Source organism: Coccomyxa subellipsoidea (genome assembly GCF_000258705.1).
Source record: "Coccomyxa subellipsoidea C-169, whole genome shotgun sequence".
Lineage (NCBI taxonomy): Eukaryota > Viridiplantae > Chlorophyta > Trebouxiophyceae > Coccomyxaceae > Coccomyxa > Coccomyxa subellipsoidea.
In genome coordinates this window covers 1,029,625-1,053,935 of record NW_005178042.1, presented here as the reverse complement: position 1 = coordinate 1,053,935, position 24,311 = coordinate 1,029,625, and the positions used below count along the sequence as shown (strand labels likewise).

At 53.4% G+C, this 24,311-nt stretch overlaps 5 protein-coding genes across 5 annotated transcripts; 3 read left to right on the top strand and 2 right to left on the bottom strand.

The window, feature by feature from the left end:
- Positions 1-150: 150 nt before the first annotated feature.
- COCSUDRAFT_45779 (TPT-domain-containing protein) lies at positions 151-3,892 on the top strand (the record flags this gene model as incomplete). The annotated part of the gene is made up of 10 exons (XM_005651706.1): positions 151-373; positions 659-814; positions 981-1,050; positions 1,190-1,418; positions 1,646-1,804; positions 1,963-2,101; positions 2,341-2,487; positions 2,688-2,894; positions 3,202-3,453; positions 3,740-3,892. The coding sequence occupies exons 4-10, from the start codon at positions 1,303-1,305 to the stop codon at positions 3,890-3,892; spliced, it is 1,173 nt and encodes a 390-aa protein (XP_005651763.1). The 5' UTR covers positions 151-373; positions 659-814; positions 981-1,050; positions 1,190-1,302.
- A 1,017-nt stretch (positions 3,893-4,909) lies between these two features.
- COCSUDRAFT_64127 (hypothetical protein) lies at positions 4,910-10,376 on the bottom strand (the record flags this gene model as incomplete). Its single annotated transcript, XM_005651705.1, has 13 exons — positions 4,910-5,710; positions 5,824-5,881; positions 6,439-6,668; positions 6,863-6,924; positions 7,137-7,322; positions 7,754-7,853; positions 8,155-8,309; positions 8,593-8,757; positions 9,084-9,182; positions 9,294-9,386; positions 9,547-9,681; positions 10,123-10,206; positions 10,365-10,376. The coding sequence occupies 13 exons, from the start codon at positions 10,374-10,376 to the stop codon at positions 5,608-5,610; spliced, it is 1,482 nt and encodes a 493-aa protein (XP_005651762.1). The 3' UTR covers positions 4,910-5,607.
- Positions 10,377-11,231: 855 nt separating this feature from the next.
- Positions 11,232-14,300, bottom strand: COCSUDRAFT_64126 (ARM repeat-containing protein; the record flags this gene model as incomplete). Its single annotated transcript, XM_005651704.1, has 8 exons — positions 11,232-11,700; positions 11,872-12,001; positions 12,154-12,367; positions 12,577-12,850; positions 13,060-13,277; positions 13,427-13,576; positions 13,784-13,925; positions 14,280-14,300. 8 exons carry the CDS (start codon positions 14,298-14,300, stop codon positions 11,524-11,526), a joined length of 1,326 nt encoding a protein of 441 aa, XP_005651761.1. The 3' UTR covers positions 11,232-11,523.
- Positions 14,301-14,703: 403 nt separating this feature from the next.
- COCSUDRAFT_45777 (P-loop containing nucleoside triphosphate hydrolase protein) lies at positions 14,704-18,163 on the top strand. Its single transcript, XM_005651703.1, has 5 exons — positions 14,704-15,069; positions 15,201-15,454; positions 15,627-15,702; positions 16,783-17,043; positions 17,210-18,163. The coding sequence occupies exons 1-5, from the start codon at positions 14,935-14,937 to the stop codon at positions 17,537-17,539; spliced, it is 1,056 nt and encodes a 351-aa protein (XP_005651760.1). The 5' UTR covers positions 14,704-14,934; the 3' UTR covers positions 17,540-18,163.
- A 532-nt stretch (positions 18,164-18,695) lies between these two features.
- COCSUDRAFT_38947 (hypothetical protein) lies at positions 18,696-23,114 on the top strand (the record flags this gene model as incomplete). The annotated part of the gene is made up of 9 exons (XM_005651702.1): positions 18,696-18,788; positions 19,160-19,625; positions 19,741-19,892; positions 20,161-20,374; positions 20,735-21,087; positions 21,220-21,445; positions 22,009-22,155; positions 22,622-22,779; positions 23,058-23,114. The coding sequence occupies 9 exons, from the start codon at positions 18,696-18,698 to the stop codon at positions 23,112-23,114; spliced, it is 1,866 nt and encodes a 621-aa protein (XP_005651759.1).
- Between the last annotated feature and the right edge of the window lie 1,197 nt (positions 23,115-24,311).

Genomic DNA, 24,311 nt, shown 5'->3' with positions numbered 1-24,311 from the left:
CTGGACCCCAAGGTGCAGTCTGAAAGCTGACTGGACAGTCCATGGACGTCTGACTGGACCACGGTCACATGGCTCCAGCATGGAATTCAATGCGAAGTTGAGAAGCGGCGAAGCCCAAGAAGATTGACCCTTCTGCTCTCGCTTGTGGCTCAATCCTAGGGAGGGAAGGGGTAAGAGGGGAAGATCGCCAAAGGACATAGCTAGTGAGAGGTCGAGCTCACCCCTACAGTCCCACTCAAACGTCGTAAACGGCTCATCGACAGTTTCGTGTGCGCCGTTTCATGCACGAGGATGATCCAAGCAGTGCCGAAGTATTTACACGACAACAGACGATCACTCTCAGCTGCCAATCGTGCTACCTCCGTGTGTTGACGTGAGGAGCCCAAGTCCTCCTTGACTGTTCGACCTTGCATGTTGACATCTGCAATTTGACATTTAACAACATACAGCGTTTGCTCGGCAGTTGTTCTGCATCTCCACTGTGCGCATTATCCGTGTGTAGATATAGGTGCTAGCATGTGCGTTATCAGGTTGTGAAAAGGGATTTGGTAGCCTTCTACGTGCTGACAAGTGTTGCAGTCTCTCACCGTTGATTGCTCAGTTCAAATTATCTCGCTGCTACTTGCAGATTTCCCGAAACAATTCTGTGCCTGTCCAGCTCCTTCGGGGGAGGAAGCCCGACCCCATCCCTCGTCAAAGCTGCCATTCTGCAGAGCTTACGCCAGGTCTTCGGCATTATTGGTGGAGCAGTGCCTTTCGAGGTCCTGGAGGTGAAGGAAGGTACCAATCATTCATTCTTGAAGGTGGACAAGAGGCGCGCACCAGCTGCTCTTTGCTTCCAGACTCACAATCTTGTTTCATAAGTCTCACAGAAGAACCTCAAGAAGACAGGCAACGCTGTTCAAAGCAGTGATTTCAGCTGGGAAAGACTAGGATTCGAGTAGATGATGTGTGCCATAATCATCGTCCCTTGTGCGCAGGGATTACGAAAAGCTCAGAGCAGCCGTCGCCCTCTTAACCACATATGATGGCAGGGTCTGCAATTTCCAGGTTTGCGCAACACGCAGGCCTCCTAGAGCACAAGCAAATCTATGAAGACTGTACAATTGTTGCGAAGGTTGTGCAGTCCTTCAACATAATTGCTCTTCTTGCCACATACAGGAAACTGATACTAACTGTCTTCTCTCAGGTAGAAGCAGCCAGCCCATTCCTGGCCTCCTTGGCTGTAGACAGCAGGGCGTTTGTATCAAAGCTGCCATTCCCCACGTGAATTGAAGGCTTCGGTAGCATTTGGCGTGCAGCATGAGCTTTCTGACGCTGCTGCCTACATTCTTTGGAGGCCACAATCATGCATCACACCCCAGCGAGACACCATCAAAGGGCGCTGACCTCGCAGAGAGTGTGCCATTGAAGCTGAGGTAGGATGCAAGGTGCCCACATACTTTCTGATGTGATACACATTGGTTTCTGAACATGTGCGCGTGCCTGGCAGCATGACTCTCATGCAGGTCAATGCACTGGCATGCATGAGGATTGCCGGACATGGCCGAGCACTTGACAGAATACAAGCACTTGATTTGACAGCATGTGCATAGCAGGCATCCAATGAGAGGCTCATGCATGTTGGACATGCATGCCATTGCAGGTCACGAAGCAATGATGTGGTGGACTTGGAGGCACAGGCAGGGCCAGCACCGCTCGCGTCACCACGCATCAAGGCACACCACGGCGAGAGTACAGCACGGCAGCAGTTTCAGCACCAGCCACCCAGCCTCTTCATGACTCTCCTGGTGGTTGCTGTCTGGTGCGTCTGCTGGTTCCAATGCAAATGCAGCATTGGTGTCTTGCATGGCCCCATGCATGGCATGCTTTTTTTCTTAGTTGCTGTGGAGTCCTGCAGTGTTGTATCATGAACAAACAGATGCCCTGCAGCCCAGTCATATCGTATGTGCTTCCATGCAGGTTTGCTTCCAACATTGGCATCGTGCTTCTGAATAAGCACATGCTGGGAGGATATGGGTTTCGCTACCCAGTGTTCCTCACCTTCTGTCACATGCTGGCATGCGTCATCCTGTCTCAGGCAAGCCACGCTTCCTTTCTTGTGCTCGTCTGCAGCCATTAGGAGCACCTGGCAGGATTTTGCTACGACAACATCATCAAGAGAGCAGGCTTTCCTTGCCCTGAAGACTTGCTGTGGCTCTCATAGAATTGTGTGAGAGAGGGAGGAAGCCTGACATGACCATAAGGATGGACGAGACATTTTGCATGCATAATGGGACAAATTAAATGCATGTACAAGCAGCCAAGCATGCAGAGTGACACATTTGTGTGGTGATGCAGGCAGCGAACGCCTCTGGGTTTGTGCGCGTCCAGCCTCTGCAGTCGCGCGTGCAGTTCTACAAGGTGTCTACTCTGGCCACGACCTTCCTGCTGTCCGTGGTCCTGGGCAACGTGGCCTTGCGCTACATTCCAGTCTCCTTCAGCCAGGTCCAGCCCTTCCTCCTCTTTGACACCAGCTGTCACCCTCCACCCGAGCCTCAAGTAAAACCACCCCCTCAGACATTTTCTACCACCTTGTAAAACCGCCATTCTCCTCCCTCATCAGCACTGCTCATTCTCTTCAAGGTGATTGGCCCCAGAATATAATCAATGCATGAGGTCAGCATGCCTTCTGTTGGCTGATGTAGGCAATGGGCGCTGTGACACCAGCGATGACAGCGCTGGCAGCGTTCATGCTGCTGGGGACCATGGAGCAGCCGCTGACCTACGCGACGCTCATCCCTGTCATGGTCGGCATTGTTCTGGCGGCCGGATTTGAGCCCGCCCTCAACGGCATCGGCTTCCTGGCCTGCTTTGGCGCCAGCGGCGCCCGCGCTCTAAAAGCCGTCCTGCAGGTGACTGCCAGCCACATCTCCCTGTGCAGGAATGCTCTCTTAGGGATTGTCTGGCCCCATGCTGCTCGTCCTTGACTTCCCAGGCTGCTCGCACGTCAGGCTACCTGCATGTCAGCTCCCTTGCAGATCGATAATTCCTCATTCCTTGCCGACTACAGGGCTGATCCAACTTTGAAACAAGTGACCTTCAAGGAGAAGGCGGTCTTCTACGGTGTCACGAATACCTCCCCATTGAAATTGCCATTACAGGGCAGGAGGCCGAGCAAACAACAGAACCTGAGGATGTGGGTGGGCTGCCGCTGTGCAGGGCATCCTGCTCTCAGACCAGAGCGAGAAGCTGGACAGCATGAACCTTCTGCGCCTCATGTCCCCTGTGGCCCTCGTGCTCCTGCTGCCAGCCATTGCTCTGCTGGAGCCTGGAGCGCCCTCCGTGGCCCTGCACCTGCTCACCAGCCAGCCGGGCTTCCTGCTGCTCATCGTGGGCAACTCCTCGCTCGCCTACATCGTCAACTTCACCAACTTCCAGATCACCAAGTACACCTCGGCTCTCACGCTGCAGGTGAGCAAGCTTTCTGACATCCATTGGGCGTCCATGCCGAATGCACATGCATCACTTGCAGCCTCAAACTGAGGACTTTGACTTTACTGCGGCCATAGGAGTGCCCTTTTGACATGACATCCAGTGGCTATGTGGGCCTTCGCATGCATGCGTGAGCCATATGCTTCCTAATAGGCTCTTGCCCTGTCTTGCTTGTTGTGGTGCTCGCACAGTCTTGTATGTCATGCATCCTCGTTCTACTTGGTACTGGTTGATCCTTGTGCTGAAGGGTGTCTGGTGCATGCAGGTCCTGGGCTGCGCCAAGGGCGTTGTGGCGACAGTGGTGTCCGTGCTGCTCTTCAGGAACCAAGTCACTGCCCTGGGCGCTCTAGGCTATTTCTTGACAGTGGTGGGAGTCTTTGCTTACAGCTGGACCAAAAAGAGCGCAGCCAAGCAGTGAAGCATGCGCACACCCATGCGCGCAGCTGTGCTGCGCTGTAAAAGAGTGTGCCAGGCATGTAGGGGCACGTAGCTGAATGGAGAGGTAGCCAATCTGACCGATTGGAAGATGATTTTCCCCTTGTTATGGGAGGATGATGGGTGTGGGAAATGTGCAGCCTCCTGATTAGCCTTCACTGGCAGTGTCATATTTGAGGGAAGGGTAGGCCGGAAGTCTCAATATCAACCAGTCTGGAAGGGAAGCTCACAGCGGGAAAAGCCTCAGTTTGTCGCGCCAGTCATTGTAGCATGCCAGCAGATAAGCTCAAGAGGAAGTCCAGTGTTTCCCTGTGATCATTTCTGCTGGTCAGTGCTCAGATTGAGGAATGATTACCTGGGGAGGGCATCGAAAGGGAGGGAACATGGATATTCTGAGAGGCATGTTCGGATCCCTCCAAGAAGCTTCATGATAAGTATTTGGACATGCTCTAGATTTGTCCTCACAGCTCACAAGTCTGAAGAGAAGTCCACTTCACTTTTGCCTCTTTGCTGGATGCTCCAGAGCAATGCACTCAGTTATAAATTTTGAACAATTTGCTGACTTGCTTCGCGCCAGAAACAATGTCAGAGACAGCTTAATTCACTCAAGTAATGTGCCAGCGTGGTTGAAGTAAGGAAAAGGGTGATCCCCACACCCCTGATAATGTCTGGCATGGGTGGCCTGCATGATCTGTACATATACAGGCCTAAATTCTTGGATGTCTTAGCCTGAACAGCTGAGAACGACTAGGAAAGCAGAGCTGCTCATTGGTGGTGCCAGTGTCGGAACTTTTTAGGATATCCTGTGCTGAGGAACAGGCTGGCAAAAATTTGAAGCTGTGTTTCACTTCTAAGAGGCGCAGTATCGGATAATTCAAATGTGTCAGCAATGTATTAATGTGTGTCTGCTTTGTGACTGGAATTGTATGCAGTGGTACGTCCTTGTACCAGCTGATGTCAAGCATTGTGTACACATGGATCGGCAACTGTTGGCAGATCTGATTCTAGAAGTCCGTTTACACCCCCTGCTACGTAAAGAGTCTTGCATGTTGATGAAACAAGAGCATTTTGCACAACACCCATGTCCTGTTCCCCTTCTACCAGCAGCATTTTCAACAGCAAAATACCACGATTGTGCCCGAACCCACATGCAGATCACTTTAAACAAGCCTACTGATCGTCAAGTAATTTTGCGGATCTGGCATATAAGGTTGTCAAACCCATGGTCCTCTATCAGATACAAACAGCCAGAACCCCGGATTGCAGCCAGGCCTGCACCGGTGCTGCAGCTGCATCTGCATCTGTACAAGTGCTGCGGCGCAGTCGCTGTGGTTTGTAGCACTGGCTTCAGGATCATCTAATGATGTTCATGGCAGCTCTAGTTTGACTTGCAGTCTACAGTCAGTTGGGTCCGTTTGCAGTAGGCCATACCTCATTCCAAGGGCAGCTCGGACAAGATACTACTGTACAAAGCTTGAAGTAGAGGCTGCTCCCAACAATTTCAGTGCTGCATTGCTCAATCCTGCTAATTCAGCATTCTGGGATTAGTCTCGAGCTAGTGCTGGAGCGGACCGGAATAAATCAATTCCTCAACACAGCCTCCCAAGTTTGGCGGCTGGGTATCTCAATGTACATGTCGCTAATTAAACACTTCTAGTGAATGCAGCATGCATTGGTGGAGCTTTCCTCGCGTCCTGCCTATATAGGGTCAGGCTTGGCTCCTACAGCCTCCTTTTCGTAGCCAATGATGCCCCCATTCTGGGCAGACTGCTGTGCCTCCTGCTGCACGAAATGCTGTTCCCTGTCAAAGCACACATGTCCTTGACTCCTGTTGATCAGCTATGCCTTATCCCTGGTATGATTCTGTTTGAACGTTAGCACAGTGACTGGCACGGGAAGGCTGGAAATTCGCACCACTTGTCTTTGTCGCGTGACAAGGCAAGCCGCTGCCCAGCATCCTCCTCTTCCAACTCTGCAGCACACCCACGCAAAGGCATTCACACCTAAATCTGCTTGACCAAGCCACACCATCCCTCTTGAGCACATGCATACTCCAAACAACTCATGTAATGAAGATATTGCTCCATTCAAACTTCATGAAGCCCGCTTGCAACACAATCCTGGCAAGCACCTTCGAACCTGAGACATGGACTGGAACACATTTATCATGCACTGTTATGAAATATTGCGCTTAATGAGACTCTTTCCCCACCACCTGGGAACAATCCCATCCATGGTTTGCAATGGTACCCTGTGCAAGGGTCAATTCAGGCTGTCTTGCCCTTTTTGACAGAATGCAGACACATGAGAAGTGTGCATTGTATTGTTGTAACATGACGTGCACTTGCGAGGCAGCCCTTTCTCCTTTCTCCTGGTGCTCGCTCTGCCTTGATGTCTGCATAACTCTTTCTCTAAATTTTTGAAATAAAGATGGGCAGTGACCGACTGCCTACAAGACCAATGAGCCTCAGATGACTCTCAAAGGGTCTCTGTAATAATAATTGTAAATATCTCCCCGTCGGGCCTCACCGGCTGCGGCGCCTTCGGCGTTCAGGGGCGAGCGCAGGTCGAGCTGCGGCGCGCAGCCAGCAGCGGCGGCCGCGGCGTAGGCTGACTTGTCATCGAAGCGGTCGCGCGACATGTGCGTCGGCACGAGCGTCTGCCCGATGGCGATCTTGCGCACGGAATCGAGCGCCTCCTTGGAAGCGCTGGCCACCAGCGACGACGCGTCCCTCACCCCCTGCGTCTCGAATGTGATCCTGCCAGGCACCCACATGGCGTTCCTTCAGCCCTTGATAATGATGCATGACATGGCTGCGCTGTGGGCAGACTGCCATGTGTGCCGATGTCACTTGCTCGAGCATGCACGCAAATGCAATCTGTCTTTTGATCCTGAAGGCGGCATGTTCAAGAAAGCAAAGAGCGGCTCAATTGCTGGACTGCCTGGAAGTACCTGAAATGATTCACCCGGTCCACACGCGTCTCCACCTTGCCAGTCTGCAGGTCCACATGCACCTGCGCAGCATCAACATATTAATTCTACGTCCTTCTTATTCACACTTTCCAAATCTTGGAGACCTGTCGGTGGCCAGTTCATGAGCGCTGCAGCGCCCGCCACAGAGGCCAACAGGGTGTCTGATCTAGGTGCAGGCGAAGGTCACCGCCATATTCTGCTTGCCGGCACAACTTCGCCGTTGAAGATTTGAAGGCAAAAGATAGATCCTCACTGGCACGATCTGCTCGTCGACGACATGGGCAACGGAGAAGCCGCGGTCTGTGAGGACGTCTATGAACATGTCGGCTGCGATGGCATGCTCCGCGAAGATGGAGTTGCGCGTCTTGAGCTCCGCGTGGCCCGCCAGGCTGCAGCGCTTCAGCAGCGGCACGGCCTCCGTGTCAATCACACGCACCACCTGCGTGACAATTGCCAAATCTCCTCAGACCATATAATGGCGGTGAATACATGCACTCCCGGAATGACACCTGCCACGAGCGCACACCCAGGAAAAGTGGAAGTAGTGCATGTAATGTGCACCTTCTGCATGCAAGTGACACGCTGCCCTCTAAGTGAGCATTTGTCACCACTGCAAGTAGTGCAAAGGCATCAGACCATGGCATGCATCAACCATGCACAACGACAACCTGATCTGGCATTGTCAGTCCAGCACGTAGTCTGCGCTGGGACACCTGCTGGGCTCGCAGCCGGCTGGTGGTCTATACAATGCGTGGCGTCACGAGCGCACGATTGCAAATTGCTGCACCTAGCTGTCTGAAGAATGCGTGCATGGATGCCTGTAAGTAGAGAGACAGGGAAGGTGAATAGTTGGGTAATGGCGTGGGCCACCTTTTCAAATAGGGGCCGGTTCCTCTTGGCGTAGCCGTCCAGGTGGGCGACCAGCTGCTGCCTTGAGGAGCGCACCAGGTCCTTCGCCAGCGGCAGGTGCCTGATCCAGCAGGACATAAGGTACTAAGAGATGCTAAAATGGCTATCCCATGGGACCAAAACAGTCTTAAGCTGTTCTAGCAGCAGGCCGGCGCTTCCCCACTATTGACTCAGCTCCAGCATGCTGCACCACCGCTGTGTGATGCATGCCCTTGTGCCTGTGCATCATTTGGCAGGGCAGGTGTGTGGAAGTGCCCCGGTGCCAGGGGGTACAAGGGGACCTACTACCATCAATGTCACAGTTCCTAGGCCATGGAAGAGAATCTTGTTAGGAAGGGAGGCCTGCGAGGAGGATGGCTCACCTGATGGCGGCGTAGGTGGCCTCATCGAGGTCGAGGGAGGACTGGTAGCGCAGTTCACGCGCAATCTGGGCCTTGCACTCCTCCAGGCTGCCCATGGCGTCGATGAGCGAGAAGGGGAAGTACTGCTTCAGGCGCAGCAGAGTGCTGTAGTGCGCCTGCAAGCAAACGAAACCACTGATGTCTTTATTGCGGTTTCTGAGCCGTTTCCTTCCCAAGCCGTTTTTCATACTTGCATCCTGGCCATCTACAGGACAATTTTTGGAGACCCGACGCCTGGATCATTCCCTCATGCCATGCAGTTCTTCACTCGCACGCAGAATAAAAGGAGGGCGCCAATTTGATGGCATGGGAGAACTGCCGAGCAAGAGCAGAGATGGGAATGCAGAGATTCTCACAAGGAGGTCACGGGAGGGGGAGTGAGCGGCGTGCCTTAAAGACGTCATATCTGCGGCGGCATTTGGCGGAGTCAACGTCGGTGGCGCGCAGCTCCCAGAGCTGCCCTGCGCCCGCGTCGAGGACGCGCGTGTTGTGCTTGGCCACCATTGTCGCACGCATCATCTGTCGCCGCACACTCTCCTCCTGCTCCACATACAGCACCACCACCTGCCGCGCGCAACCACGTGACAGCTCAACTTACACATTCTTACACAAATATGTACAGGCAGCTGGATGTATGACATGCATTGTGCCGGAATTTCAGACCCACCCATGCCTCCCTGCCCTATCACAGCTGGTTCAAGCCTCATATGATATCTCTCAAGAAAAGAGGTGCCCACCACAGAACATGAAGGGCACCTGAAATGCCTCAAAGGATCAACTTTGCTCGTCAGTCAGGTTGCCACTCAGCAGAAACGGAGGGCATGTCACAAGTGGGATTAGCAGGTGAAAGAGAGGTTGAAGGGGAAGAGTGTGGGTGGGCCTGGGGTCACCTTGAAGCTGGGCAGTGGGTACCTCCACTCCTCTGGTCCATCGGCGTGCGCCATGTGCAGCTCTGTCATCTTGTCGTACAGCATCTTCAGGAAGTCAGCCTGCAGGCACATGCATGCGGCCCCTCTCCTCAGACTGACTTGAAACAAAAATCAACGTGTCGGCTTACTATTGAGTAGCAAGCTGGCCAAAGAATGCATGGGACTGCGCACCTGCAGGGCCGTCCTGGGGAAGCCATCAATGACCAAGCCCGAACCATCTGCCACGTCTGGGTCAAAAATGACATCTAGCAGCGCATCACCAACCTGCATTGCATGGACACCTAGCTTCATCCAGGTGGTCATGGCCAGTATCAGCAATAAGACCGTCACCAGCTGCCTCTGCTTAAACAGCGTTTCAAGGGTTCACGCTGAGTGTTACGAGGCCACAAAAGGGTACAGTGATAATAGATGATGGACTGCCCACCATGGTGTCTGGCACCAGCTCCCCCTGAGCCATCAGATGTCTGATCTCTGAGTGGCGCTCCAGCAGAGAGGACATGGTCTCTGCTCGAGTCAAACCCCTGCTCTCCAGAATAAAGGGGGTGTTTGCGCCCTTGCCCTGCACATTCAATTGGTCTTACAACCTCATCAAAGGCAGCTCAGCAGCAAAACTAATTCTTAGAAGTGCTCACTGCAAATTTCTAAGTGTTATACTCACTGCTCCAGGGGCGCCGTTCAGCCACACAATCTCCCTGGGGCATTGTATTTTCTGCAGCAGAAAAGCGAAATTCAGTCACGAAATGACGACCCAAAGAACATTCTTGCGCGGACCAGGAAAAGATTGATTTGAACACGGGCAGGCCCATGCTGACTTTTCTTGAAAAATTGAAGGGCCAGGATACATACGTCCTTGTATTTCTCCTCCAATTTTCTCCAACAGGCGTCAAATACTACCTGCTCAAGCACAATTTCCACTTTACAAGAGCCTTATGCGATCACAGGAGGCGTGAAAGCACAAAATACCATATCTGTGTTCGCTGGAAGGAGTCAAAGTGCACACCCGAGCTTTAAAGTTGACTTTGTCAGTGGCGTCATGGAACAGCTTGACAGCCTCAGAGCGGCCAGATATTGAGCTCTCCAGAGCCTGTCCCAGCGAACAGCGTCCCATCACTTCAGGGCGAAGATATTTCCTAGTACAATTAGGACTCAGGAAGAGCTCTTTCTCCTTGAGCGCTCATTGGATTCGCTGTCCAAGAACATGCAGTGCAGTGTACAGCTGCATAAACGGCTGACCCTGCGCACCTGCTGTGCCATAGCCCTGATGGACATCCCACCCAGAGCAGGCCATCCTCGGGCTGTCAGCCTGGATGTATGGCCCAATCGGTACGGTGATGAATCAGGTGCGGTAGGGTCCGAAGTAGACGCTGCACTAGTGGAGGCTCGCCTATCAGAGTGCTGGGCTGCCCTATTCACATCTTCCAAGAGAAGAATTCCAGCTGCTGCTTGGCATTTTGTAGGATACAACCCTTGTTGCAATAGCAATCCTAAGGCGCGTTTTCTAGCAGTCATCGTTTCCAAGAGTTGCTTCACTGCAACTACCCTGTCTGGAGTATTAAACCCAGAACAGTAGAAAAAGGGCCTTGAGCATGAAAACAGCCCCCAACAGCGGCCCCCTTATTGTGCACAAAGCTATTAAAAACCACAGAGCAATCTCTGTGTTCACTTAGATATCTGACTCCGACTTCTGACTCTGAACCTACTGCAATTTTGAGGAAGAGCAATTTTGTCGGTCAGAGAAGGATTCCTGTATGGGACACTGTACTGCCAGTCACATAGGCACAAGTAAGTCTTTGACGGTGACAACCTGCCGTAGGCGCAGTGTCGATTTTCATGACGCGTCTTGACGTTCGGGTCTGGTTCCTGGGTCCTCCCGGTTCGCCACGGCGCCCTAAATAGAAGCTGGGCTGAACCTTGGAAATTCATGGAGGTGCATGCTCTTGCCCATTGCTCCGCCTTTTCACCCAGATGTTAAAATGCAATTACTGCAAGCATTTCTCACTGCTTACTGCTGCTTACTGTTACTGCTGCTTACTGCTTACTGCTGCTTACTGCTTACTGCTGCTTACTGCTTACTGCTTACTGCTTACTGCTTACTGCTTACTGAGCAGTAGTACTAGTTGTTTACCGCAGCCATGGCCAACGGGTGCGGGTGCTACAAAATAGCTGCCAGTGACTAGTCAAAGGTGTCGAGAAATTCAGAGGCAGCACAGGCACGCCAGCAATGCATCCTGGCCCCGGGCCCACATCATCTTGATCACAACTGCGCATCAACATGTCTGTACAGAATATTGGCAGCTGGTCACACGGTCTGTTCAAACATGCACTCATGTCCACCCTAGATCCAAACGTTTGTTGTGGAATCCTTTTTCCTTGAAACCTGCCAAAAACCCCATTGCATCATTCAAGTGCTCATCATCGCGACATCTGGAGGCCTGTGCGTTGCTGCGCCACGGCCATACAGGCCCTGCTGAACAGCTCTGTCCACCTGCGGAGCAGCCGCCCGCAGAGCGTCCCTCTGCTGCGACGCCCCATTTGCCAGCTCCGCCCCTGTTGCTTCACGCACAGTCTTCGCCAGGGCCTGCATGCCATCCTTTCTGCTTCTGTCTCTGCCATACCTTTGCTGTCGAAGAAAGATGGTCATGCATTCCTCATGTATGTTGCATTTTTTGGGTCCTTAAACTTTAAACCAACTCAGTAATATTACACAGAGAGTGCAGCAGGTCTCCGAGCAGCTAAGAGGAAGTTGCACCTGCACGATAGCAAAGCGCCACTCTTGCGCAGTAGTCTCGCTCCGCGGATCCCCCAGCCGCTCCATCAGTTGTGCATTGCGACAGACCTCTGCGGCGCCCCATGTCCTCTGTGCGAGCGCCCTCAGGAGCCTGCTCGCCCCCATCACATTGACTTCACTCTATATTTAGTAGAATTCTCTGCATGCCAATGAGTCCACGGAGGGAGTCAACCTGAAAAAGAGCCACAGAAGGGGCACAGCATCCAAAGCAAAGTCTGTGGGTTTGAGTGCGAAAGAGCGCACCTGTATGCTCCGGTGCGCAGGTCTGCAAAGGGCTGCCGCAGGAAGCCCAGCAGCAGCTCGGCAGGTGCCTGGAAGCCGGAGGGCCCCGCGGCTGCAGTGAAGGTGACCTGGCGGAAGGTGTCCTCTGCCGGCGCTGACATGGCATGATCTGCGCGGTGCGCCCCGGCCACAATCCCTAGCGCATGCAGCGCTGCAGTGCGGATCTGTGTGCCGCCTATACAAAGCACAGGTCAAAGTCGTCAGCATCACCGCAGTGGAGGAAGCTTCCAGGACCAGCCATTGCTGGATTGACTGGCCCTAACTGCAGCAATTTGGGTTCTAGCAGCGCTGACCGATGTACTCAAGTACAAGCTTGCTCAGAATAGAGTGTTCAAATCATAAAAATGTATTACCATTACGTTTTTGGCAGGTTGCTTCAGTCACCTGCTCTGCCAAGGGCCAGGGTGGCGACATGGGCCGGCAGCCCATGGGCGTCAGCGAAGAACAGCTCTGCACCGCTGGGGCTTGCGCCCAGCCGGCTGACGGCATCGAGAGCCGCCTCAACCAGATCAGCGCTCGGCTCTGCGAGCGAGTCAGGGTCCAGCAGCTCTGCCAGAGACTGCAGCAGCGGCGGCGGCCCTGCATCGGCGCCGGCATGGCCGTTGGCGACAGCGCCCGTCGGCTGCTGCGCGGACGAGGCCAAGAGCGTTGCCGAGACCTGCTCGCGCCCAGAAGCCATTTTTTTTATCTTGTTGTGTGCCAGTGTGGGTGGAATCCCAGTAGATTGAGGCTTAGGTTTCATGCACTGGTCTTTCGCATGCAGGTGCAAGTGGAAGCTGTGATGTCAGGACAGTGTATCACCTGGCATTTTGAGTGGCAACCTCGCGGCAATGCGGCACATCACAAGCTTTTTCAAGCCAAAGTTACAAGAGAGGGTAAACAATGGATTGCCTTGAGGGCCTGGCTGCGCAGGAAGGGGTCGGAGTTGTGCTGCAGGGCGCTGAGCTGTGGCTCCAGAAGGGCCATGAGAGCAGAAGAGGCGCTGCTGCTGGCTTCGCTCAGTTCCCCCACTAGCGCCAGAGCGGCGCTGCAGGTCAGTATGTCCGTGGTGTTGGACAGTTCTGCCTGCAGCGGTTGAAGCAGGCCTGCACAGTAATTTGGAAGTCAACATGTGTCACTTGTCAAGTCATCTCTCTTCGAGCGGACACTCCTAACCCTCCCTGTAATTATACAAGCAGGAAAGGCTCGACATAAATTGTAAAGCACAAGGCATACATCTTCAGGTATTGGGCACCTGAGTCATGCAGTGCGCGAATGTTGTCCTGTGCCACCGACGCAAGCGAGGCCAGCAAGGAGAGGCCTCGCATGCGGATGGAGGGATCTGAAGAGCCCAGCACCCGCTGCAGCTCCTGCCGGCCACCTTCACCCACCAGCAGCTCGTACCCTGCGCCACCAAATATGCATGAGTTGCTGTGCCATATGCCCAGCAGAAAGCATCTGCCAGCACAGCAGCTCTCGTGTGGGGCCACAAGCTGTGAGCTTGCAGAGCCCCTGACATGCCATCAGAGGGTACTAAACACTAATAGAGTGTAAAGACTACTGGAGGTTAGTCTTTAGGACCCCTTGATGCCAGGTTAGTGACAGGGCTCACCATCGGGTTGTGCCGCAGAGCGCGTTAAGGTGGAGGAGGCTTCAGCTGCAACCCCAGTGTCTGGATCTGTAAGTGCAGATATCAGCGTCCCTGCTATCTGCCGCGGCTGAACACTGCCGCCGAGCTGTCCGCTCAAGGCACCCTGGATATGTCACAACATACACCTCAAAGGTGGCAATCTTCATGCTCCACTAATTGGAGGTAATAAAGCGGTGGTGTATTTTTGTTGATGCAGTGGGCCTCTTTACTATAATTTACCTGCAATGCGCGACCCAGTTGCCTCACACTGAGGCGTCTTAGAGCAGGAGCTGGCGACTTGAGCGCTTCAATTGCAACAGGGACCACTGCTGGCAGGACGCCCGTGCCTGCAGGAACACTGGCAGTAAGTTGCAAGAGCAGCGAGTTGTTGCGAACGATTGCTTTCCCATGCACCATTGCAACTTACCATAAGTTGTTGCGAATATCCTGTTGAGAACATCGGTGAGATCTTCGATACCTCCTCTGTCTGAAGGGACATTTCTGCATGCACAAGAAAATTTACAAACCAGTGCAACAGAACAAGGTGCCCTTGCAAGAACAACAGTGGGCATGCAAGAGTCCAGAAATAATAAAAAGATGGGTTCCCCACTCGTATATCGTCTGCAGGGGGTATTTCTCCAGAAATTCTTGAGCATCGGCATCGCTGATCGGGCTTCCGTACAGCCTTCTAATTTCTCCCGCGAGCTCAGACATGGCGCTGCACCTGCCAGTCTTGTGAATGACCTTATGTCGAAGCTTAGGTGTTCCGTCGGATCCCTTCAAATCTTGACCAACTAGCTTCTTCTTCAAGGGAAGCTTCAGCTGCAGGGAACGCCTCTGAGAAGATGGTATGGTGAGCACTGCCGAAGGAACCAATCCGAAATTCAGGTGTTTGTGAAAGCGATCATTGATCGGCTGCCGTCTTTGGATAAGTACTTGACCTCAGCGAAGCTATGCAGGGACTTTCTGTGAGATCGGGCCGAAAAGTCTGTCTGTCCTTGTACGAGGTCTCCAGATCTGTGGTTATCAACTTAAATTGTACAGCTTAATTGCTTTACCTTTATTCTTGCAAGATCATTTTCCGTGCTATCGGCATCGATGTAAGAGTGGCTAGAGGATAACTTTAGGCAATCATGGAGTGGAGGCCGGGTCCTCAGGCGGCGAAAACATTGAGGCAGCGTGTTATTCTCCTGGCAGGCCTCCCTGGATCTGGCAAAACAACAGTAGCAGGGCAGCTACAGAGTCTGGGCTGGGTGTGGGTCAACCAGGTGCGCCTATGGTCGTCTTCCCTGTGCAGGTGCTTTTACACAGGAGGAATTACTAGACTTTGGGCTAAGCGAGGAGCAGTCGCACTGTTAAGCTCTTGACAAGTAATTATGGCTCTTGGTGTGTCTGGCAGGACACCCTGGGGAGCAGACGGGCATGCGAGGATGCTTTGGTTGCAGCGCTCGCTGCTGGCCTGGAGGTAGTGGTTGACCGCTGCAACTTCGACATCACTCAGCGCAGCACCTTTTTGCAGCTTGCACGCAGGTTTGGGGCAGTGGTGATTGCCCTGCAACTCACCACCCCTGTCGATGAGTGCATTTGCAGGGCGAAAGCCCGCCCAATTCATCCCACGCTCCCAAGGGAAAACACTGCTACAGTCATAGAAAGGTATAGAGTTCGGCTCTGAATGCTGTCCTCCTCTTGCTTTGCCCATGCTGGTTATCTAAAGGTTCTGTACAATGTGGCAAGGCATATTACAAATGCCATCAGGATGACGGAAGTTGAAATATGCTGGCGCAATGAAGGCATCTAAGGAGTAGGTGGGTCGATGTGCATGCAGATTTGCGCGCGATTTTGTGGGTATTAATCCGAGCGAGGGAATCGGGGAGGTGTACACGGCAGCGAATCAGGAGGAGGTCAGCCGATTTGTTTCATATGTGGGCCCAGCACAGCAGAAAGCCCCCGGCCACCCAGGCCCACCCTCTCGGCCCCCTCCAATATCGATGCCCTTTCCAGTCCAGCAGCGTTTTCCAGGCCAGCAGCAGCCGAGACATGCGCCTCACTTCGACCAGCAGCTCATCCCCAACTTTCCAGGGGCCTTTATGCATGGCCCCCCGGGGCTGCCAGGCTATGCGGCGCCCTCCTTTCAGAATGGGATGCAGTCCAAGAGGGGTCAGGGGGAGCCCAGGAATGGCCACAGCCAAGCTCAGTGGCAGCAACCTCAGCCCAGCAATAATGCCCAGTTGCCACCCCAGCCGCAGGGACAGCCTGGCTCCTTTGCTGCCCCTCCTTGGTTGCAGCAGCAACAGTGCCAGGAGCAGCAGCAGCAACAGCAGCGACTGCAACCTCATCAGACAGGGCAATACGGCAGGGGCTTAAATGCAAATTCACCGCAACCTGGTAAGGATGTCTGCCACAATCAGCACATCTCCAAAATCATGCATAGCATGTTTGCAGACTGTATTCAGCGCTGAAAGTCACATTATGTCTGACAAGTTGGGCTGTGTTACCCATGCAGGCCCTGGAATGTCATCTATCGTGCCCTTTCCTGGCAATGACAGCAGGTGGCGGCCAGGGAATGCGTCTTCCAAAGCAGTGGCACGGCCGCGCTTCCTGGACTTGGAGGTTCCTAGGGCGCCTAATGACACTCGGCCAATCGCGCTGTTTGACCTCAACGGCACGCTCACCTCCCACACCGCCAAGAGGCGGAGTGCCGGTGTCAATAAAATGCGGCCAGGAATCCACCACCTCATGCGCCTGCACGTGGGTCGCTTGGCTGCTCTTTTTCCTCACTGTCATGCTATTCATAACACGGCGGAATATTGCCTGGCCTTGACAACACGCTACTGCCTCTAGTTGTGCTCCACTGTGCTGTGATGCTGTGAGCAATGCATGGAGACAGTGCGCATTGGTGCACCTGATGCTGCCTCTGAGAGAGATGAATGAAGCGAGTCGTCTGCACGCGTTGACTGACATGAGGATGCTACTGCATGCAGGATACTTTCAGGATAGGCATCTTCACATCAGCGAGCAGCAGGACTTGTGAGACAGTGGTGCCCATGCTCGAGAGAGCGGCCGGCAGCAGTGGGAGGCCGCTGCTGGCAGAGAAGGACTTCATCCTGACCCGGAGCCACACAGTTGGAGCGCCCCATTCCCACGTCAAGGGAGGGGGCAACACGTGGGACACCGTGAAGCCCCTGAACCAGTGGTTCAAGGACCTCAGCAGAGTTTTCCTGGTGGATGACGACGCATACAAGGTATGCGTCTTTGAGCCTTTCAAACCCCTTCTTTACGGCTTGACCTGCTGCCAATCTTCAGGACATCGTAATTCCAATTCAGCCTTGCCTCACCCTTGAGTTCTCATCAGAAAATACCGTAGTGGATTTTGTCTTTTTCTGATTGTCCGTTTTGCATGTTATGCAGGCGGTTTTAGGTGAGGAGAACAACATGATTGTGGTGCCCTGCTGGGAGAACGATGATGGCGACGCAGTGCTGGCAGCCCTGACAGACGCGCTGCTTGACATAATGGGCAACCTCTCTCCGGACACCGATGTGCGGCGCTACACCAAAGCTGTGCAGGAATCTGTGGCGGTCACAGTGGGGCGGCCTGTCAGCGGCGCTGCAAGGGGCGCAAACCCAGAGGAGATTGACCTGGAGGATGCAGATGACAGCATGGAGGAGGAGAGCCAGGAGCACGCCATTCCTGCAGCGACTAACGACGCTGCCCAGCAGTCCCACCTTGTCATGGTCTGACTTCTAGACCGTGTCTGTACAAAAGGACTCATGGAACTGCTCGTGTCCCAAGCATACGTTCCAACATTTGCTGAATAATGGTGACATCAGCTCCTGACCTCGTGGTATTCTTATAACTGCTGACCTTATAATGGTCACATGTTGCAGATGGGAGACCATCCAACTGTTGCAGGGATGACAATATTGGTGCTGACATAATTAAGTGTCAGATGATGTGCTGGACTGTTGGGTATGTACCTCTCGTACGCTATCCGATAGATTGAGTCAATTTAATTTGGTATACCAAATTGAATTGACTACGTACGTACAGCTAGCTTTTAATCGTCGCACCAGTCCTGTCATGACCACAGGCCAATCAGTACAGCGCTGCCATAGCTGCACACCAGGACGCTTGACATTTGCAACTAGGTTCAGGGTTTGGCCAGACTCATACAGCATGCCAGCAGCTGCGCGTGTCTTATTATTATTACAGGTCGGCAAACCCAAAGCCAGAGGCCATAGGGCATTAATACTATTAATAGTATGTGCCTAGGCACAGTGCTGCCGGCAGCTGGCGCCAGGGCTTGGCAGCCAACTGGCCAGACACATTCTATTCCTAGAAAGCATGTGTAATTCGCGTCCTCCAATTTCCATTCCCTCGAAAATCTGATCACGCTGTTGAGTCTTCAGAAGTGGTAGGGCATGCCACGCTGGCATCATGAACTGCGTGCTGCGCATGGGATGCTGCGGGGCTGCGAGCCTGTCTCGTAGTTTGCTCGGACATATTTGCTTCGCCATTCGTGGAATTTGCTTCCGAATTCCATTCCGAAGTCTAAAGTGGAGTTCATTAATGCCGATCCGACCCTTCTATAGGGGCTGTAAATTTAGCATCCATCACCTTCTGTGTATCAATCCAGCATTAATGTCTCAACTTGCATGACCGAGACGTTAGGGATGAACAGCATAAAGGATGCGGATAAGCTCAGGGCTCAGCTTCAGCAATTGTTCGCCTTGCTTCCAGACATGCAAAACACATCCACAACATTGTGAGTTTGCTCGACTACCTATCATATTGATCTCGCATCTTTGTCTCATTCATGGCTTTCAAAATATCTTGCAAGCCTTACGAGAGAACCTGCAAATTAAAGAGGGTCGAAACTGGTCAAGAGCTTACACCATGTCCTGCAGCTTTGAGCGGCTTCAAGTGTTGGAGACGGAGCGTTGCAAATGGAAGGAGGAGCGACGAGTCCTGCTGGAGAAACACGAAAAGGTACGCGTTCGCATTCAATAGCATGCTACTAGAGATTTTCAGCCATAAACTTTTTAGTAACGAGTCCACAGCGAACCTGAGAAAATGCATGTGTCACAACTCCAGGCTCTCAGGTCCCATATGGCGTCCAATGTAGAGCAGAAAAGATTACTGCAGTCAGAGGTTGCGCAGAAAGCTGAGGGTGTCTTACTTCTCGAGCAGCAGCTGGAGACAGCCAACAGAGAGAAGGCTGACCTTGGCGAACATGTAGCCTTCCAAGCCCGATCTTTTGCTGAGGTTTGACGTCCTTGCCTCTCTTTACTCCTATCAATGTATCCCTATCTGATTCTATACAGCCACATGAAACCAATCCGGGGGCTGTTTTTCTGCAGGAGCGCATCCAGATACACGAGGCTGCAGTGAAGGAAGCAGAGCGGCAAGCATCAGAGTCCTTGCGGCTTGCATCCAAGGAGCACAACACAAAACTGCAAGAACAAGCAGCCAATCTGGCGTGCCTGCAGAAGCAAGCAGCCAAGCATCAGCTGAAGCTTTTAGCCAAGGATGCCCAGCTTGCAGACATGCAGAGTCGGCTGGATGCAATCACAGCACAGCTGGAGGCGATGCAGCATGCAGCAAAGTCATCAGCAGAATCGCAGCAGGCGCTTGCTGCAAAAGATGCTCAGATTGCAGAGCTGGACAGCAAGGTGGAAGCTGCGTTGAGCTACCGGAAGAAGTGTGTGTCACTGACAGAAGAGCGCAAGCAGTTGCGTGATCAGCTTCAGAGCCTGGGCGGCAGGCCTCTCAGCCTGAGCAAGCTCGAGACAGGCCCTTCACCTATCGCCAGTCCCATTGTGTCAGGTGATATATGGGCATCACGCCCTGTGCTCCTAGTGGTGTGATAGAACAAAGTTTGGTGCCCCATTATGTCTTGCCAAGCTCTGAGAGCTTCAATTGACTGACTGTGTGATTCCAGGCAGTGCAGAGGAGCACCAGAGTGCAGCCAACGAGCGACTTTGGGCAGCAGAGGCGAGGGCAAAGGCGGCAGAGGTAGACAGGGATGACTTGAAGATATGGGTGGAGAACATGAAGAGATATGTGGAGAAGAAGAAAAGGAAGCACCTAGAGGTACAGGCTACCCTTGAAGAATGCAGACAGCGAATGCTTGCAAATGGGCTCGAGGTCCCTGGACTTATTCGCCCGGATGAGGTATGGTTCTTTTGAACCGATTGGATCCCTGCATTCCTCTATGATATGCTCCGCTTGTCATGCTCCTGCACCATATTATATCAGCGCTTCTTCTCACGGAGTCTGGGCCTGTAAAATGTTCCATTTGATCTTCAAGATCTTGCTTCAGATGCTTACTTGCTAAATCAATGACCTTCACCATTTGCAGGAGGAGCATAATTCTGATTGGGAACCAAATGTCAGCCCAGAAGCTGCACCCACTTCGCAGCTGCATGCTGAGGGGAGAGTGCAGGATGACAAGGCTGTGCAGCCGGACAGCAGTGGCCAGAGAACAGCCTTTGTTGCTCCCGATGATGTTGCAGCCGCGTCAGAGTTGCCGTCCACGGTACTAGCGCTGTACACCTCACTGATTCTCGCTAAGTGTGCGCTCAAAGATAGATTTACTTCTTTAGTACGGTTGTGTCGTCCTTCTATCGGGCAGCAAGCACGGGATCCTGTTGACGCGCAGGGAGACGAAGCTTCACCAGACGATGTCAAATGCTGCACGGTGGTGTACAGATCTGCTGGCCCGGCTGCACAGACCAACAGTGACCCTGCACAGCCATGCAGCACCTCTGGCCCTGCACCAGAGGCAGGACGAGGGGTGGTCACTGCAGAACACAACACGCCAACACCAGCCGGGCCCAGCTCTCCTGAAAGGGTCCCGCAGCAGCCGGCTGCACAGCCCAGCGAGCCGAGCGATAGCCAGCAGAAATCCAAACGGGGTGCATCGATGTGTGCAGCGGTGGCAGACAGCGGCGGTGCAGGCGGGGGATTGCCCAAGCGGCAGAGGACGGAGGGCGTGCTGCAGGACGCTGACATGAACACCCTGGTCCCCAGCCAGAACTCAACAGAGGCCCAGCAGACCGTGCGCGCCTGCCATCCAGACGCTGACGAGGCTGCAGAGGCGTACCTCAGCGTCACCCAGCTCACCGTGGACACAAGGCAGAGGCAGCAAGCTGACAGGGACAGCCAGGACAACAGCGAGAACATCGACTGCACGCCTCAGTCCAGGAGGTCCCAACAGTGCGCCCCTGCACCTGCGCAGAGAGCTTCAGAGCCTGCAGATGCGATGGAGCCGGCAGAAGCAGTGCAGGTGCACTCTCCAACTCCACAAATTTACAGTACCGCAAATAGCTGTGGCTTCTAGTCGTGCTTGAATTGGAACTTTTTGGGACATGGAATTTTCCGCCTGTGAAAATATTCAGTATTTTTTCATGTGGTGCAGGGGGACGAATGCGCAGCGTCGGGCTCGCCAGCCTGGCAGCAGAAGAGCAGGGAGAAGCAGGCCAGCGCCAAAGAGCAGCGCAGCGCGGCGGTTGGGCAGAGGGAGATGTCGCTGCATCTGAGCCAGCCGCAGCCGCCGGCGCCGCGCGAAGCCGCAGCGGCGCCTCCGGAGCCGGCCGGCCGGCCCAACCCGTTCAGCCGCGCAGCGCAGCATGCGCGCGCGGCTGGTGCCTTGCCGCCGCCAAAGTGGAACCAGAAGCAGCGCGGTCCTGCATTGCCTGGTGCCCCCTCCTTCCCCTGCGTGCCGCGTATCTGAACACTGACACAGTCAGGCTGCCTTTGCAAAGTCAGCACAGTGGGATCGGAATAATGATTTTAGAAAAGCAATGCACTGAAGAAAGATGTGTGCCATCTATCTCTGACATCTACGGTACTATGTCCCCCGTGATGGCGTGTGCTGTGTTGCCAGACGCGCTGGCGTTTCTGGATGTGAGGCAGACGCAGCAGGCGGCCGCACGGGCGCCCCAACAACTGCCGACTATTGTTGAGAGACACGCCGGGGCCGCGAGCGCTGCGGCAGAGCCGTTGCCCCAAAGGCCAAAGCCCAGCAACCAGCCGCAGGATCGATTGGGGGAGCGAGGTGGCTTCTCTTATGCGATCAAGAATTTCTACGATGTTGTGCATTGTCCCTCATTGTCTCATGCAGTGTGCTCAGAATGAACTATATGGCAGCATGCTGCATGTTTGATGTTGGTGCCAAGTCTGATGCGTTCTTCCACATCATGTGCAGGGTACAAGTACAAAGAGACAGTGAGGAAGAAGGCTGAGCGGGAGGAGCTGACTGGGGTGGAGTGCGTGGACTGCAAGAATTTTTATGCAGCCATTGAGACCTGGGGCGCAGTCGGCGACCTGCCTGCCTGTGGGCACGCTGTCCGAGGTGACCCTTCTAGCTGACGTTGCCCACCTCTTGTAGCCTGGCAATGCTCTTCATCACACGCACTGCGCAGTACAATTTCTGCAAACACGGCCACACACAGGAAATGGGCGTGTCACACAAAAAATCTCACAATGATGGGTAATGGCATGCCAATGACAAGCATGCACATGCAGGCACCTTCTGGTTTCTCCCGTGTTCCTAGGGCGCAGCTGCACATTAGCCGCAGCATTGAATTTTTGGGAGGATTATAGGGAGATTTTGTTAGTCCGCCCAATGTAGAGGAGCACCTGAGGAAGTGGACCCAATGGTGTTGTGGCCGGCCCAAATGTTAATTGAGCTGCAAAATCAGAGGCTGGGGAGCTTGAAACAACAGCAAATTCACAGATAGATGAGGATTTGGAATCACAGAATCTTCAAGCAAGTGCCCATGTGCAGACCACTCTTAATTTATGTCTGGCACCTGTAGGAGGGGCACAGCTCGGTGGCGGAGCGGATGGACGCGGCAACGGAGCGGGCGGCCCGGCCCGTGAGCAGCTGCGGCAGGACGCGTCGCGACACCGCTACCGTTATGAGCCGCCCGCCACTCCAGCCGGGTTCTGGGACCTTGGCTTCATGGACTCCTTGGTCAGTGTCTTTTCAGTCCTGATGACTGCTGCATGCAAAGAGAAGACGCTCTCGCACTCCATTTGGAAGGCATGCATCACTGCTGTGCCCTTGCAACAAGTAAAACAATCGTGGCATGCAGAGAGGACATTCCACCTGCAGGAGCGTGTGTCATTGCTGCGCCCTGGCAAGAACCAGAGAATATCCTGCTTGCCTTTTTCAATTCTTGCCTTCAAAGGGGCACCTATCACCGCTGCGGGTCACTTCTTGGCATCTTATCACCTGGCTGTGATGTGCAGGACTCCAGGGTGCAGCCGCAGAACTATGGGAGAAAGGAGGACGAGGCCCGCAGCTAACGATTGTCGACTGCTGGAACTCCCAAGAATTCGCACGGGAGAGTATTGCAAAGCAATTTGCATTTGAAGGCAGCAGATCAGCTTTGCATCAAATGAGAGAGGCATAGAAGTCGAGCTTCCTTGTGTGTAGCAAACTTACACGTTTCGTGTACAGAGAGAGCTTGGGTTTTTCGGCAATTATGGACCAAAATCGTATGAATCTTCGCCTTTAATAGTGGTCTGCGAGTGTGGCTACGCTGCGTGCTGTGAGAGCTGCGTCAGCTGCTGCTGCCAGGCTGCCGCCTCATGTGCCTAAGCTGCTCTTTCAGCAGGTGGGAATGGTTTGATGCTGTGCCTGAGACCACCATGGAGCGTTGCATCCTGATTGATTCCAATGGATCATGATGCCCCGGCAGCATCAAGCAGAACTCCCAGCAGAAAGACTGATGCGCTATTGATTGCAGCTGAGGCATACGAAAGTTGCACAAGGCCCATGTGGGAGTTCTGCCAAGTGAACGTTTCTCAAACCATATAAGGCATCTTGCATGCAATGCAAATGAGAGATGAGAGATGAACTTCTGGGTACGTTTGAACCAAGCTGTGCTCATGGAATTGGTAATGACTTGAACCTGCTTTACCAATAAGGTCAAACTATCAGCTCCTATCTTATCTGCGGCAGTGCCGTGCTGCGGATGCAAAATTTTGGGTACTATCACATGATGTCAACATTTCATTCATTACTGCAGGCCTGCCAGACAGTGTCCATTTTCAAATACCACTTGCTCGATGGCTTGGCAGGAAATTCATTCTTGTACATGTTTGGCAGTATATCGCTCGAGCTTAGAAGACTGGACTCAATGTGCTTTCTGCTATAATAGTCACCATGCTTTACTGTGCTGCCTGCTGGAGCACGCCCTTATTGTGTCTAGCCTTGACAATTTATTGCCAAAGGCCGACCTGTCTGCCGGATGCAGCTGCCCGTCTAATGCCAGATCTGCCTTTACGAGATTTTCTATTCATTCTCATGATCAGCAAAAGCTGCCAATTGGCAAGCTGTCTATCATTCCCTCGCCACCAATGCTGCCTCATTGAAGATTCCTCAAGGACCGCACTGTTTGAGAACTCCTGGCTAGTCTCTACTTCTTATCTCCTCCAGCATGGCGTTGGGCCTGGCAACCTCCTCCTTGAAGGTGGCCACATGCGCCAACACACCCATTG